A 15,472-nucleotide genomic window follows, 5' to 3' on the forward strand; every position below is an offset into this window, starting at 1 on the left:
ATCTTGGATCCAGTTATAGATTAATCTGTTTGGGACATATACTTGCAAATCTTGATTACAAGTAGAAAAATGTATTTATAAATATTTAGCTGAATATGCATCCATTCTACTATTGCAATCTTATTTGAAAGACAATGGAAAATTCAGTATATTGTGAACACGTTTGCAAACAAGTTGTGCAAATACTCTACTGCAAGAAAATTTGTGTCCCGACTTACTCGTTTAAGCCCCTGTCTGTTGTTCCCACAGTGTCAAGCACTACTCTAGAGCCCTTGTCAGGAAAAGGAGACTAAAAGCAGTCTCTTAGTAGAAGCAAAAATGATGACTGATGTTAATTGAAACCATATAATGTTACTTAGATAAGACATTTTGGAGCACAAATACTGTGTTATTGCTAACAAAGTCACAGCTGTAGTCAACAAGGTCACAAAGCGACAGTCTCAGTCTTATTCCATACTGGGTGTGCTGTTACTGGCCTTAGAGAAACACTCCACACTTCACGGTTACCAAGGGAAACAGTTATTAACTGTAGTTATGAAAACTAAGACTTGTTCTCAAAAATCATTCCAATCATAATTTTTAATCATGGGTGCTTGGATTCAAATCAAAGTATCCTCACAAATAACTCACACAGCAGAAAGGACTACATGCTAATTATTTTCTAAATATCTGGCTCAGCGTTTCAGCCACCTCCAAAAACTTAATCAGTGATATAGCACCTGTACATTTAAGCAGACTTTGAGTCAGATGGTAAATGTATAGAGCCATACAAAATACACTCTCTGTATGTAAACTTATCTTTTGCTTTCAAAAATTAAATGCTACTTTGGGATAATTTGCAATGTTTAAAAACAACTTTCAAAAATATAGGTTTTATTAAGAAAGCAGGAGCCTAAAAGAAAGTAAGAATTAACATAAGAATGTCATTAGGGTCAGGGTTTGGCTGTCCCACTCCATAATTTGTTGTTATTCAATATCCCAATGATTATTAAATTAATCTGTTACTTAAACAGCAATCAAAAACAAGTGAACCCACATTTTTAAGCACTGTCAACAAGAGAGAAAAATTGGGATTTCTAAAAAATCTGAAACGTTTTCATATTTTCCAGTAAGCTCTTCCCTTTTATCGCCAAAAACTGGGGGGGGGGGAAGGCATCAGCATTTCTGCAAACTGAGATGGTAGATTGTGATAAGTTCTATGGTAGCTTCAATGTTGGAAATAGTTAATTGCTAAAGAGAAACATTTTTTTGTCAATGTTGACTGACACTCCTGTTGACTCAGAACTAGACTAATGCCAAATGCACTTGGTATGGGTTTGAAAGGTCTTGTGCTGCTCGGAGATGTGTTTTTGATTAGACATTAAATTTGAAGTCTTTGGCCAAATAAGCATCTCAATGCTGCTTGCAGTTTTATGAGGTATTGCCCCAATATGTTGGCCAATTTTTAATACAAGTAAGTATGTCAACCAAAGTTCTTCAGCAGTTCTCACTGGTTACATTATCAGGTTTTGTTTCTGGTGATTTCAACATTGCAAAGTTTAATTGCTAATACTTAAAAAGCACTAAAAATGCCTAAGAAAAGCATCCTTAGAAAGACAAATTTGTTAGAAAGGATAATGGCTGTTATGATATTTGACCACTCATCTGTTTATAGAACAAATAAACATAACATCTCTCTAATTGCAGAACTTGGTTTTGCCTGAAAAATTGGGTGCTTTCATTTAGCTTCATTTAGGAAAATTCCATTAATTTCAGCCTTAACTTGGGCTGCTATGAGTGTAGGTATAGATATTCTACTATGGGTATATTCATCTGGCTATTTTTGTATTAATTATATATTTTTAAATTTCAAAGTAACTGTTTGAGTGCATAGTTGCCAAATTTGCATGTTCAACTGTAGAAACTGTAGGTGTACAAGTCAGGCAGCAGTTGCACAGTCAAATGCTTAAAAATCTGCCCTTTTAACCTCTCCTGCTCATGTGTGATGACATACTGGACTTGGACACAGATCAAAATCTAGCCTTACTTCCAGTGACCCAGGGAGAAAAGCCCCCTTTTCTTCTGATTGTAGTACTCATGGGTCCACAAGGTCAATACCAAAAACCCAAAGAAATTGTTTTGTTCCCAGTTGCTTCTTTGTGCACAGTCTTAAGACACAAAATAAAAAGAAAAGTAAATATGTGAGAGCCATATTTTCACTAGGGAAGCAAGGAAGTACGTAGCTACAATCATCTTAACCCTGGGAAAGACTTATATGCATCTTTTAATTATTCAAGATGAAAGTAAGTGTTCCCTTTCTTTTCTTGTACATCACATGCAAATTACCTGTTAAATTGATAGGAACTACTGATTTGATTGAACACTGTCTAATATGTTATATACTTGGCCCGTTGGAGTGTTAGTAACCAGACAATTACTTAACAGGGAAAATCATCCATAAATCAAATGCCTTCTCTTGCTTTCTTATAGACTGGGCATGGAGTACTGTTCACTGTCAATAAAAAGAGGTTAATGGCAGTGGAATTATAGTCCAGGATGACACTGAACCCTTCATGTGGATTTATAAAGACAAAGTTCAGACTTGTCCACTGAATGGACTTATTTGGCAGTAACAGATAAATAACAATCCAAATTAGATTCAGATTGTTCAGGGTATGAATATATTAGTGTCAGGAGCAGTGCAATCTGCAGACATTAAAATGGTAATGGTTTTTAAAAACCGCTTAATCTTGAGACATACCACCATTTGCTAAAATATTTCTGCATTTCTTTCTCAGTAGAAGCTTGCCAAACTGCTGTACTTGTTCGTGTTTAAAATGTGTAAATAAATACACAGTTCAATTTCCCATGAAATAAATAATCATTTGCCTTTTCAGATGCAGTTAGTTTACTTCTAAACAAATCAGCTTGCCACATAAAACAAGCAAAGCATGAAGGCCCGATTTCTTCTCATTTGGAGCTCTATCTATGTACATCAGAATACCACTGTAGATTTTCTGGAGTAAACTGGGCAGTAAATTACAGTCAATCTCCTAGAAGACATTTTAGGTTGAATTCATTTTACTGTATCCATCTTATAGGACCCTGAAGAAAACCAAATATTCTATGTATTTCAGCATATTTTGCTTGGACTGTGTGTTTGTACATGCTTGCTTTTTCAGCAACCATGCTAAGTACCCATCTGATACTGTGCATATAAATGGTTTGGCCCATGCCCATGTTGAGTCACAGCCTACAGTCAAACTGCTCACTGCTGGCCTGGGTGGTGTTGAACACTTGATCGCTGAGAGCTTGCTCAGGTGTGCATGCAAGTCAAGGAGCACTTTGAAGAGAAACTCCGTGTTTTGTGTACCCTGGAGTTGATTTTTGAAGTCTCAAAAATCAAAATCTTAGTCTATAGAGTCATCTTGCATCTCTGTTTTGAAAACTGGATCTTCCAGATTTGCAGAACATTTATGAGTGTGGCAACACTTATATTTGTAGCAACAGCAGTATTGGTAGAAACTTACAGTAGCCAAAACCCCAAAACTCTGGAAGATTCCAAAAGATTTTTCCCCTTCTCGTTCCTTGTAAAAAGTATCAAATTATGCAATTTAAACTGCTAGAATTATTTGTTAAAAATCTTCATACTTAGTTTGAAATCCTATATTGTGTGTTACCCACACACCTCCAATTGTATGCTGAGTAACTTCCTCTTCACTCCAAAGACAACAATGATTATAATGTTTGTCATGCAGGTGCAATTTAAAGTCACTGTATGGGTAATTTAATTCTACCTTTTGATAATGTATATTTTGAATGACAAGGTCAAGGAACACTGTGAATTACTATTTTCATTTATGGAAATAGGTATATGAAATAATAGGGCAAGACATATATAAGTTACCAGGCAGGTCTATGCCTGTCCATTATTAGCTTAACAATCCTTTGGGCAGTTTTCAAGTGGTTTTTTTTGTTTGCCACCACCATCCTTCCCCCCCTTTTTTTTTCTTTTAAATATACAAACATTTTCTATATACTATTTTTTTTCAGAACTTTTTTAGTGTGCTTGTTGAATTCAGGAGTCTCATAGATGCTTAATGTAAAAAAACATTCTGACCATAGTGATCTTTTTCAAAGGACATTTTTAATGGCAAGAAATACATATTGATGGAGAGGGGGCCTGTGTAAAAGTAAGAGAAAGATGAAGAAATATAGAATGGTCTTTTCCTGACAGATGTGTGCAAATTTTTCATTAGGAGACTTCATAGTACTGACCATATGTTCCATCTGTAAGTACTGGAGATCCATGGGTCAGCTGCCTAGCAATTCGGTCTATTAATGTTGTCATTAGTTTCTCTGTAGATTTTTTCTAGAACAGGATGTGCTGTCTCTTAACTACCCACTTCCCTACTTATGTCTTCCAAATCAGCCTAGAGCTGAACTTCTCGAGAAGTTTATAAATAAACGTTCTGCATGAGAAGGTGGTGATCTCCACCCATCCACTGTTCATAATTAAACTCAGTAGTGCTATAAAATGTAAATATTGCTATTACTTAAAAGTTAATGTAATTTTACATTTTAAACAAGCTGTCACAAATATTAACCAAATGATAGATAGTAGCTGACAGAATGAAAGGATGCTTTGTAATGACAGGAGATTTAAGAAGCTATATGAATGCCATAAAATCTTGAGCTCACTTGAAATATGAATATATATATATCAAAGAAGGCTTGGAATAAAAAAAATGTTAAATTTGAAAAACAATGCAGTGAATTTTCAAAGCTGGGCACACTTGTGAAGAATTGCTATCACTAGGTGATTCATTTTATTTTATAATATGTTCATGTTATATTATATTCCTATTGATCAGAAACAATGCAAACATGACTTAGGCATCTGTACATTTAGCACTTCACTTTATGAATTATTTGAGAGCTTAATAGATGTTTAATAACTTCTAACTTGGAAGAACAACATGATTCTTCAGGTTTGAGTGCCACACAGGGAATATTTATGTATTACCTAAAATATTACACTGTTTTAACTAGCTATGTAGAAGATAACATGTAGTGTACTTAATTATTTCAGATGTGGTCTTCTCGATCATTGCTGAAGTTTATATTTACAGAAATAAATTAACAACATCCTTGCAAAGCAAACTGAGGACACATTCAATGACCATTTCAGTTCTAGGATATATTACATTTCTGATGTGACTCTCCTGATCATCCCTGCTTTTTATACTCCAGTTTGTGTTGCATAACTCTTTACTAGAGCCATATCACCTTTGTAGAGTACACTAGACCTAAATCTGTGGAAAAGAGTAGTTACCAAATCACGAAATTCAAAGTTACTTTTACAGTGTCAAGTGGTATTTGTGAGCCTTCCTAAATCAGAGGAAACCAACTGGCTTTTTAATCTTTAAATTATATTTAGAATCTTGCTTGGACATCATCTAATATTTTAATATAATTATCTGGGATGTCTGTCAATACAACCTACAGCTACTTAAGAAGGGCTGAAAAAACTCTGCTAAAAACACATGTTGGCTGTCATGTTGTAGTAGAACTCCATTTTCCAGTCTGGATAACTTCTCTGACCTCATGATCATCATTTTGCTAACCATGAGCTACTGTCAAAAAGCAAAGTCCAAGCTTCAGGAGGCCTCTGATGTGATTTCCTTTGTGGTCTCTGTGTGTCCTCTGTTGTTCATAGTGAGCAGTTTGTCCTAGAATTAGGTACCCACTCTGCCTATGAAGAGCCACTTATGCTACATTCTCAACTCAAGTTTGTTTAGGGTATGAACTTTGACTCATATTTAAAGTTTGTGGGATTTTAGAGCTTGGTTTCTTTGCAAAAAAAAATTCAGTCTATTTTAAACCTAGCAATCTCGAACTCTCCATTATCTTAACATCCTCATAAGAGTGGGCAGCTGGACTAGAAAGCTTAGGAGCATTGTCAAATTCCTCATTACACAAAGTTCTTTTTTCGTCCTAAATTCTGTATACTCAAACCTGTTTGAGTATACAGGAACAATGTTTGAAGCATTTCTAATATGCAGTTAGTAAGGTAACCTTATCTGAGCATCAGTTATCTGAGAAAGCATCCCCTGATTGCTAATGAAAAAGGAAAGGCACTTCTGGGCTTTCCTATCCGAAATAAAGTGGTTACCAACCATGCCACAGTTCTCCAGGGTTGCCAGCCTTCAGCAGACACAGGAACGGTGAGGATGATATTATTCATTTAAATCCTTCTTTCTAAACTTTGCTTTGAGTAGGTATGTTTATACTGACACCAAATTGTGCTGAAGTTCAGTCAGGCTATATGTGGTAGCAATATTTTGCCAGCATGGGGTCAGATTGCAGGCCTGAGGCTGAGTGTGTATCTGTCTCTTTTTATGCGAGAGAACCACTAGCTGCTTTTTCTTTTTGCTCCAGCTCTCAGAAATGTTGTTATTGGCATATATGTTATTTTTATAAATTGCATTAAATATACTCCATTCTCTAATCATCATTTATTTGAAAAAAAAAACCCAAGTAGCCCAATTTGACTGTGATATAAACATTTCATTCACTCATTTAAAAAATGTGATAAGTAAGAGAAATGTGGGTTGAAAATGTAGCCAGCAGCCTGGAAAACACATGATAGGACTTGGGAAACAGCACAGCGGATATCTGCACTTCAGCTGAATGCTCAAAGTTTGTTCCAGACCATTAAGGTTGAACGTTTGCAACCAACAGTTACGTGAGTAACACATATTTGAGTGCAGAATGCACAATATTTTCCGTTTACTGTACCCTGGTGCTGGCATGTTTTTTCTCTCTCAGAAAAATAGGAAAGATCAAATTTGACAGATTTGAAATGTAATCTCAAAGTAATGACTAATCTTAATCCAAAATACTCAAAGTTTATTGATGCAAGTTTGCACTCAAAAAATATGTTGAAATTCCTGGAGGCAAATGGTTGAATTTACAGAGATGCACAAGCATCAGAGCGCCCAGTGGGGGCTGAGTTGGGTACCATGGAAATTCAGACTAATTTTTCACATCTTTGTGGATGTGTTTAGGTTGCCAATTTTAAAATATCACCCTCGGTTTATTTCAGTTCAAACTACTCACAGTTAAATTATTCCATGATTTGTAGGATTCATCTGCATGGGCAAAACAACCGGTAGCTAAACAGACCTTTTCTATTGCCCCCTTAAAATTATTGATATAATTGTGTATGTGTGGGAGTGCCATATGCTAATAAAACCGTGAAATATTATTCTAGATATAATGTGAATGTGAGTGCCACAGTCATCACTATAATATTAAACAAAACATTAAAATTAAACATTAAAGTGTTCCTATGGTCATTACAGAAACAAATGAAAAAATACACATGCGGATTTTTTTGCCCTCAAATCAGGCTCTTGAACATGAAATTAAAGTTGAATCTGAACAGCCATTTAAATGTTTATAGCATTAAAATCCCAGCTAAGCCATGTGCTTGTCATGACCACATACTCTCCTGCATAGCATCTGTTGACATGTGCTCAGATATAATCGCAACACATTTTTGTAAAATTTTTTAAAAATAAAAAATATTGTGAAATACACCACATAGATCAATAATACTTACTAATAAGTGTGGTTTTAAAAAAAAAGCAAAATAATACAGTATTTCTGTGATTAAAAAATTAATTTTTAACACACAGCATTGCTTTTAAATGAGTTGAATTGCTTTTAGTGTTGGCGCTGTACTCAAATCACCCCCAAATTACAAATATCTTCAATTCTGCAGGATAATGGGAAGATATTTTCTCTAATTTTTTTTTTACTCCTTACACGTAGTCTTATCCTGTGAGTATCTTCAAAGTTCCATGTTGCTTGTCATTTATTTTGTTCCCTCCAACACTTTCCAATCTTTGCAACTGTCTGAAGAAAGAAGGGGGAAATCAATCTGAAAATCAGAGATTTCTGAATGCTGTTATGATTAGAATGTATATTATCAATATGTTTCCTTAACATTGGCTGTGTCTGGGACTATGTAAGTGGCTGGTTATTAGTAGGAAAGCCTCAGGTCTGTGGTCAGTTTGCATCCTGTCCAAAAATTGACATCAATGGACAGGAAAAATAGATTACTTCTCCTGTGTGGAAACACAGAGACTAAACTCTTTAACACTAGTATCAATTTCCTTTGATAGCAGACATTATTGTTAAATAGTAGAGAGTAAACAACTTAAAGGTTAAGTTTGCTTAACTGGAAAGGACACGTCTCTTGCATGTTTGAAATGGAATTAACTTAGCTTGCCCTGTTATTGATCCAGCCATGTTAGGAAAGCTGAAGCCAGCAGCATTTCAGAGACAAGATGTTAAGTCTACCACAGACAAAGTTTGCACCTTATGTTTCAGGTAGTTGCAGTGCAGTGATGACCTGCATTAGACAAGGAAATAAGTGACTTACAGAAGGGTGCAATCTTCAAGTTGGCCAGTGAACTGGTGGTCTTACCTAAGGAGATAGAGCAGCTTCATGACTACAGTAGCCAGGAAGAAAAAGGGTCTAGCTCTGCCTTGCTACAGTTGTTCCTGTTTTAATCAATTTGGGACATGTTCTGAAATCCCAAAGTGGACAGAATCATAAGTTATCTTTAGAAATTAGAAAGAACTGTTTGTCTGTTGGAAGAATAATTTAGCCACCAGACACACATTAAAAGTGTGCTTTCCCATCACGCCTTCATAAGCATGACTGTAGCAAGTATAATTATGAATGCAGAAATACTTGAATTCTCAGTATTTTCCTGTTTTATTCCACAATGAAAAAATAATTTTAAAGCAACATACTAATAAATACTTGCATTTTTGAGCAAATATTTACTATTTCCAAGTAAAACATGAAGCTCTTGATTTTTTTTCAAGGTTAATTTGTATGATATTTGTGCAGCTGTTTTTATCTGGGCCAATACAGAAATAGGTAAGAAAGGAACAAATAGAGTATGTGCAACATTAGAAAAGTGTTGTGTAATGCTCTGACTCTAAGACTTTCTCGCAGATTTACTCTCTGTTCTTATTTTTTCTTCATTAACAAAATAGTTATGCATGACTAGATTTTCTTCTTCCTTCTCTCTCTACCCTTTCAAATATTAAATTTCTTCCTTCCTCTCCTTCCCTGCAAAGTGAAGAAGAGGTTTGTGTTCACGTCTGTTTTAAACCTCTGAACCTGCACATCAAATAAACCAAATGAGTTCCTCAGTGGATGAAAGATGGGGAAGAAATGATTAATAAGGCTCTTATTGACTCAATGTGGCTTCAACTTAACAGGAACCCCAACAGTTTATTACATTTTATGTATGGAGACATATGCAAGGCTTTTTCTGTGCTGTTGCTGTCGAATGATGGTGATGATAGTGGTGTAAAGGGAAAAGGTTCAAATCAAAAGATTTTCATTACTTAACAGAAAAAGAGATTTACCCTTTAAACATGAAACATTCTCCATAAATATTAAACATAGGCTATTAAACATTCTTTTGATTGTCACACCAGCAATTAAGTTCAATAAAAACTGTTCCTGTGTCACTGGGAGTTGGCTCCCATACTGCTAGTGACACAACTGACAGCCTAAGCCAGCAGGTGTTCAGAAATGCTTATTGTAATATGGAGCTCACTCAAAAGACAAGACCATTTTCATTACTTTGTCAGCAACTTTTCCCACTGCAGTCATGGAAGCTGTTTTGCTAGAGATTTTTCTCCCTTACAACTGAATCTTAGCATATGCAATGAAACATTTTTGTGGAATATTTCAGTATTTGAAAGCCTTTGTTCTGATTGTGTTTATGCACCTTTTGTTTTCTGTGAATGTTCAGTTCCTAAGACTTACTGGCATGAACATTCACTCAAAATGAATTTCAAAGATGCATGTCCATGTCACCATGGAAACTGAAAGCTGAATTCACACAGAAGACCTGCTGCTGGGATGATTGTCTGCTTTATCCAGTTTAACACAGAAGCAGTGCCACGTGAATTATCCAGATAGTTACAGAGCAACTGCAGTGGTCATGACTGGCAGAAACTACTTTGCTATTGATCGAGTGAGGGTAAGAATACCTCATGACTGCAAAATGATCTTCAATTACAGCAGCTGAAAGAAGTCTAATTTGCTTGTGCTCATTCTATTAATAGGCAGGAAAGCTAAATTTGACATGAATATTTTTTTGCCCTTAATTATTTGCTCAACTCAATCTCTGTCTTCAGTCCTCTGTCTTCACTTGTTGATATGATAATCCTTTGCCTGTGACCTCACAAGGCAATGACTGTTGAGGACAGGCACTTGGCTTTACAACTTCATTTCAGGATTGTTTGACAATTATGAAAGGGAAAACATTCATTTACTGCTTGAGGAAGATAAAATTTTCTTCTGAATCTACCTCTAGTATGGTGATTCAAAAGCTAGTTATTCTATTTGGCAGTATATTAGTTAAGATATTATATGGAAAAAACGCTGCAGTTAGACAAAAGTTTCATCTTTTTATGGCTTTTTAGATGATAGTCACATGTTCTTTGGCAGTCACCATAAGGTTATACACTTAACAAACATCTGAATTAGATAAACAGACTGTAGATTTGTATGAATATTCAGTTCGCTAAACTGAAGCAGTGTTATTAGTCGACATCTATAACATAATCCCTAAAGTAGAAAGATCTTTTGACTTAACCTAATATATTGCTCTTTGCAGTTCCTTTAATCCATGATTTCCATCAATTCGTGTATGTATTGTATTCCCCACATTACCAGATCTAGCAAGATTTTCTGTATCAGTTTCTACAAACCTTCGTAGTTTTTAGCTATTTTGTCAGAGAAGCTATGTGGTAATTTGCTTAGCATCATAGTTCTGTAATGGAAGCTTTCTTCTGGTTCAAACATTTCCTTTTTTTCATTCCAGCTGGGATGCTGGGATGCTGGGATTATATAGATGAAGTGGTAGGAAAAGCTCCCATTTTTTTTTTCTCCCTCTCTCTTCTTCGAGGAAGCAATAGCCTATACTGTCCAGCCCTTATACCACCGCAGAGAAGTGAATGAAAGAGGAAGTGAAATGGGAAATGTGTCCATCTTTCATGAAATGGCACCTTTAAACCTGGATATGTGGCACATGGTTTCTCAGGGGCTTGGGTATTCACCTGGGTTCTGTGAAAAGGACCCATCACAAAAGGTATACCAGATGTACAACAGAAGAGTCATTACTGGCTTCTCATCAGAAAAAGAAGTGAATCATTTACCATCTAGTTAATTGCTACATTTTATGCCCTTCAGGTCCTTTTCTGAGCTAGTTTTAAAGATAAAATAAATGTAAGTTTCAGATGCACAAAACTCAAATAGTGCCAGTTTCTGGGAATAAAAGTAACATTTTTTTTTCCTGTCCTTCAGGCTTTGATATATTCATAACTGTTTTTAGAAATTCATGCAGTACAATTTTGGTGTTATTGTCTGTTAAAGATTTTCCCTCCTTTCCTTTTATTGGCCCCATTTCTCCCACACACAAATCCACAAAGCCACAGATGCTCCATTACAATGATGTCAGTCTTGCTACATGCTCCAGCTGTTTGCTAGGTACATTTATAAAGTTCAGCCTTTTACATTATGCCATAAATGTATATTTCATGTATAAACATAAAGCTAACATATTGCAGATCACTCTAAGCGTAATTTTAATGGAGGTTCAGTGAGTTTAAAAAATACTGAAAGTGTTTAATCTTTCCGTTGGCAACATTTTTATAGTAAGTTTTCCAAAGTTTTTTTTTTTTGGAGGCTAGGTTTGATTATTCCCTGCCCCCTCCACTATTTCATCTTCTGTAATCTTTGGAAAAAGCAGGGAGTTATTTTAGTAAGACAATATGTATTTTAAATAAAGATGTCTAAGGAAAAATATGTTTCTCTCCACATCATTTTGGTGTTCAAACCCTCACTTAATGTCCTGTACATCTACCAGCATACCACACTGAAAAACACCTAATTCCTGGAATTGCCAGATTTTGATGATATTCAATATGGTAGATATTCTGTTGATATGATACATACATTCTGACAGTTTATTTTAAAAATTTATTAAGAATTGGGTCTGAGCCTTAAAGCGTTTCTTTGTATTGTGGCCTGAATTTCCAAGAAAAGGCTAAACAGTGCCTGTTTGGCTATGCCTCCTCCCCCCTTTCTACTTGGTATGTGCTTAGGAGTTCAGCTCATTGTAACTATGTGGATCATTCAATGGTGTCCACAGGCTCCTTCCCTGGTCTCCCCTGAGTGCTTTCCTTCTTATAAGCAATGTCTTTATTTCTCACTCTCCTTTTGAGTTGCCTGCTTTGTCTTAATTTGAATGTGGTGCTGAGTTATAACCATATTTGCACCATATAGTCATCATTATTCTAAAATAAATCTCCTCGCTTAGGAAGATTTTGAAGCTTAATCTCTGTTTTGTTGGCTCAGTAATAAAATTACTCTCAAGAGGACAGATGAAAGCTGAGATCTTTCTCAGTAGTTCTTGTTGCTTCACGCAAGACCCAGAGTGAATAAATGCCTTAATGTGATTGTAGAGGCTAAAGTTTGGAACTGCGAGTTATCACATTGTGGCTGTAGAAGAACCTTCATTATTTTTACAGATTGATTTCACATATACTTAAGAATTCCAGATCATAAATACATAGCTAGATATTCCTAATAGAGCAGAGATTCAGTAGTGAAATCTGAAAAAGAGAAATCTGATAAACTGTGGTAATTCACTCGTGTTTCAAACTCTGCATTAATGCATCAGCAGTTTGAGCCTGTCCATTCTGCTTCACCTGGGTACCTCTCAGCATCATGTACATCTTGCCATGGACAACCATATTCTGTGAACTGAGGGAGGCATTGACCAAGGCCCTGTACTTCTACAGGCTGTGGAGATACATTGTGGTATATTAAGTCAGTGATATTTGTGGCTATAGTAGAGGTGTTGTTGACAAGTTAAAAAAAAACCCTAACAGAACCTCTTGCTCAGAAATGCAGATAATCTCACCATTATTTGATTTCTTTTTAATTTGCAGGTCGTTTGTTATCCAGCAAATCCCAAGCAGCAATCTCTTCATGGTGGTAGTAGATAATGAATGCTTCTGTGATTCTATCCCACCAATTACCATGGCACCAATAGAAATAAGGTATATCCTTTTATTTGCAAAGTTGTCAGAAAGATATTCAAGATGTAGCTATTGAAAAATTTCCTATGATGTACCATGACTTATGAACACATTGTTACCTATTGTAAAGTGCTGTGGCTACTTGAAATTAAGCCAACTGAGAATGCATTCTTAGTTATTTTCAAGGAGATTTCTCCTTTTTTGAAACATGTAAAACTCCTAACAATATAGAAATCTTTTTATTTTAGTGTTGGACTGGAGTATTGAAAAATTTCAGAATCCTGCTTTCCAAAATTATAAAAATATATCACTTTGATTCTTAGTTACCCCACTTGTAGTGTGGCACTGTTCTGTAGTTCAGATTTGTTTTTTCACATAAGTTGGAAGTTATCAAAAGTAGCCTGAATTGTGCTTTTATTGTAGACTTATTATGGAAAGACAGATGAGTGGTGTAAGTGTAAATGATACTGTCCAAACTATGGATCACTGAGGAGAAAGCACTAGGGTTACCTTCTTTTTCTTGTGTTGACCACATTGGGTTTGTGACAGAGAGGAACTGAAGGAGCTGAAAGATTTTCACTGTATCCATTTCAAAACACTCACATAAACTCAGAACATTAAATTCAGTGCTCAGAAGATCTCTCCTTAACTGCCTTGTACATAATGAATCGCTTAAATGTGAACGTTTAAAATCTCAGAAGATAAGAAGACGCCCAGAATCTTGTCATGGATTTCACCCTGAGGTAAGTTTCTTCCTACTTTTCCTTGCTTTTAGACTCCAATAGATGTTTTATTTCTTAAAAAAAAAGAAAAAAAAAAAGAAAAAAAAAAAAAGGAAAATTCTTCTTAAGTGAAACATCAGGAAATATTCTGAACAGTCAGAATATTGTACCTTTACTCGATGTCTTGACTTGCTGCTTTTGTAGACTGTTTTGTATCTTAGAAGAGAATGTGGTAGGATGAGAGCACAGACTGGCAGCCAGGAATATCTGAGAAATTAGTCTGGCTCAAGCACTGACCACAAGATTCCTCATTAGAGATGGTTGCGAATTTGGTACTGTTAATGTTTTTTCAGTAACTAGCTTCAGTATCTCAACTGTCATGCTCTAGTCATTATGTTTACACATAGTATTGCTTGGGAGGGACCACTACACATATTTACTACTCTGTGTTCTGCATAGTACTCTTATTTATATGGTGCCAAGAAGATCTGATAGAGACTGGGAACGTGATTACAGTGACTTGTACAGTATATGTTCATGGACACCATTTTACTCTGGAGTAACGTACCTTCAATGGTGTAATTGGTGTAATGCAATGCAGAATGAGACCTATTATATGGCATGGAGGGAATGTTTAATGCTTTTTGATCATGCATACTTTCAGTCTACAATTTAAACCTGTGTTCAAATGAAAATGTGTACCTGTATTACTTCCTGAGTGTATTTAGTTCATGGGTTTTGTTGTTTGCACCAGTTCTCTTCTGCGTGTGTATTTTGGTAAATGACCATTTATCATAATTGAGTCTTATGGCTTGTATTTATTTTCCTTTTCTTTTTTTTTTTTTTTTTTTGAAACTTTTTTTTTAGGAAAATGCACGAGAATGTGGTGGTGTCTCAGGCCTTAGTGCTAAACCTCCTCTTGTTCTCCTTCCTCTGCTATTGACGATTTTCTCAAGGTGACATTGACTGATGTGTTCAATTGGCATGCTAATACATGGATAAACTGTGATCTGGGAAATGGTGCAACAAAGAGGACATGAAATATAGCCAGAGCATCAGCATTTCATGATTTTAAACTGTTGGTGATATAAGTTCTTATAGATGTGTTGAAAAAAGATTTATCTTTTTACTTTGCAAGTCATGCAGATGTGAATTTGGCATATGGTAGTCATGATTCATCAAAAAAGGACTTGGTAGATAGAGGTGACCATTGCTTTTTCCCATTGAAAACAATTTAAAACTGTGTACTTTTTCAATAAAGTATATTAAAATCACAGTTTCAGAGTGTGTTTTAAGTATGATATATTCCATTAATTAATGATGTGGAGAGAATAAAATAAGTGGGAGATGTTTTATTGTGCTGTTAGGCAATTTCTGAAAAGATTCAGAGAAGAAAATGTGGAATTAGCTTTTAGAATAAGGCAGAAGAGTTTTCATTAACAAGTCAAGGAAACACATGTGCATGTATGAAGCTGAGCAGGTAATACACTGTGCTGATTTATAGTGAAGGTTTGCTTTCTGGAAATAGCTATAAAACATCTTGGCCACATTTAGAAAGTGAGCCAAAGCCTGATTAAAGCCTTTTCCCTAACTTAGGCAAGCTTTAGATTGATTTGTTTGTGGAT

At 35.5% G+C, this 15,472-nt stretch overlaps 1 protein-coding gene across 1 annotated transcript in view; it reads left to right on the top strand.

The window, feature by feature from the left end:
• Positions 1 to 15,122, top strand: part of CACNA2D3 (calcium voltage-gated channel auxiliary subunit alpha2delta 3) — a gene marked incomplete at its 5' end in the record, with an annotated part of 422,930 nt that extends 407,808 nt beyond the window's left edge. The window contains 3 exons of the mRNA XM_080350552.1: positions 13,036 to 13,146; positions 13,760 to 13,868; positions 14,715 to 15,122. Coding sequence (XP_080206678.1) covers positions 13,036 to 13,146; positions 13,760 to 13,868; positions 14,715 to 14,807 — 313 coding nt within the window. The 3' untranslated portion in view covers positions 14,808 to 15,122. The remainder of the gene's footprint in view (positions 1 to 13,035; positions 13,147 to 13,759; positions 13,869 to 14,714) is intronic.
• Positions 15,123 to 15,472: the final 350 nt, after the last annotated feature.

The sequence above is a fragment of the Nesoenas mayeri genome (genome assembly GCF_963082525.1).
Source record: "Nesoenas mayeri genome assembly, chromosome: 10".
NCBI classification, from domain to species: domain Eukaryota; kingdom Metazoa; phylum Chordata; class Aves; order Columbiformes; family Columbidae; genus Nesoenas; species Nesoenas mayeri.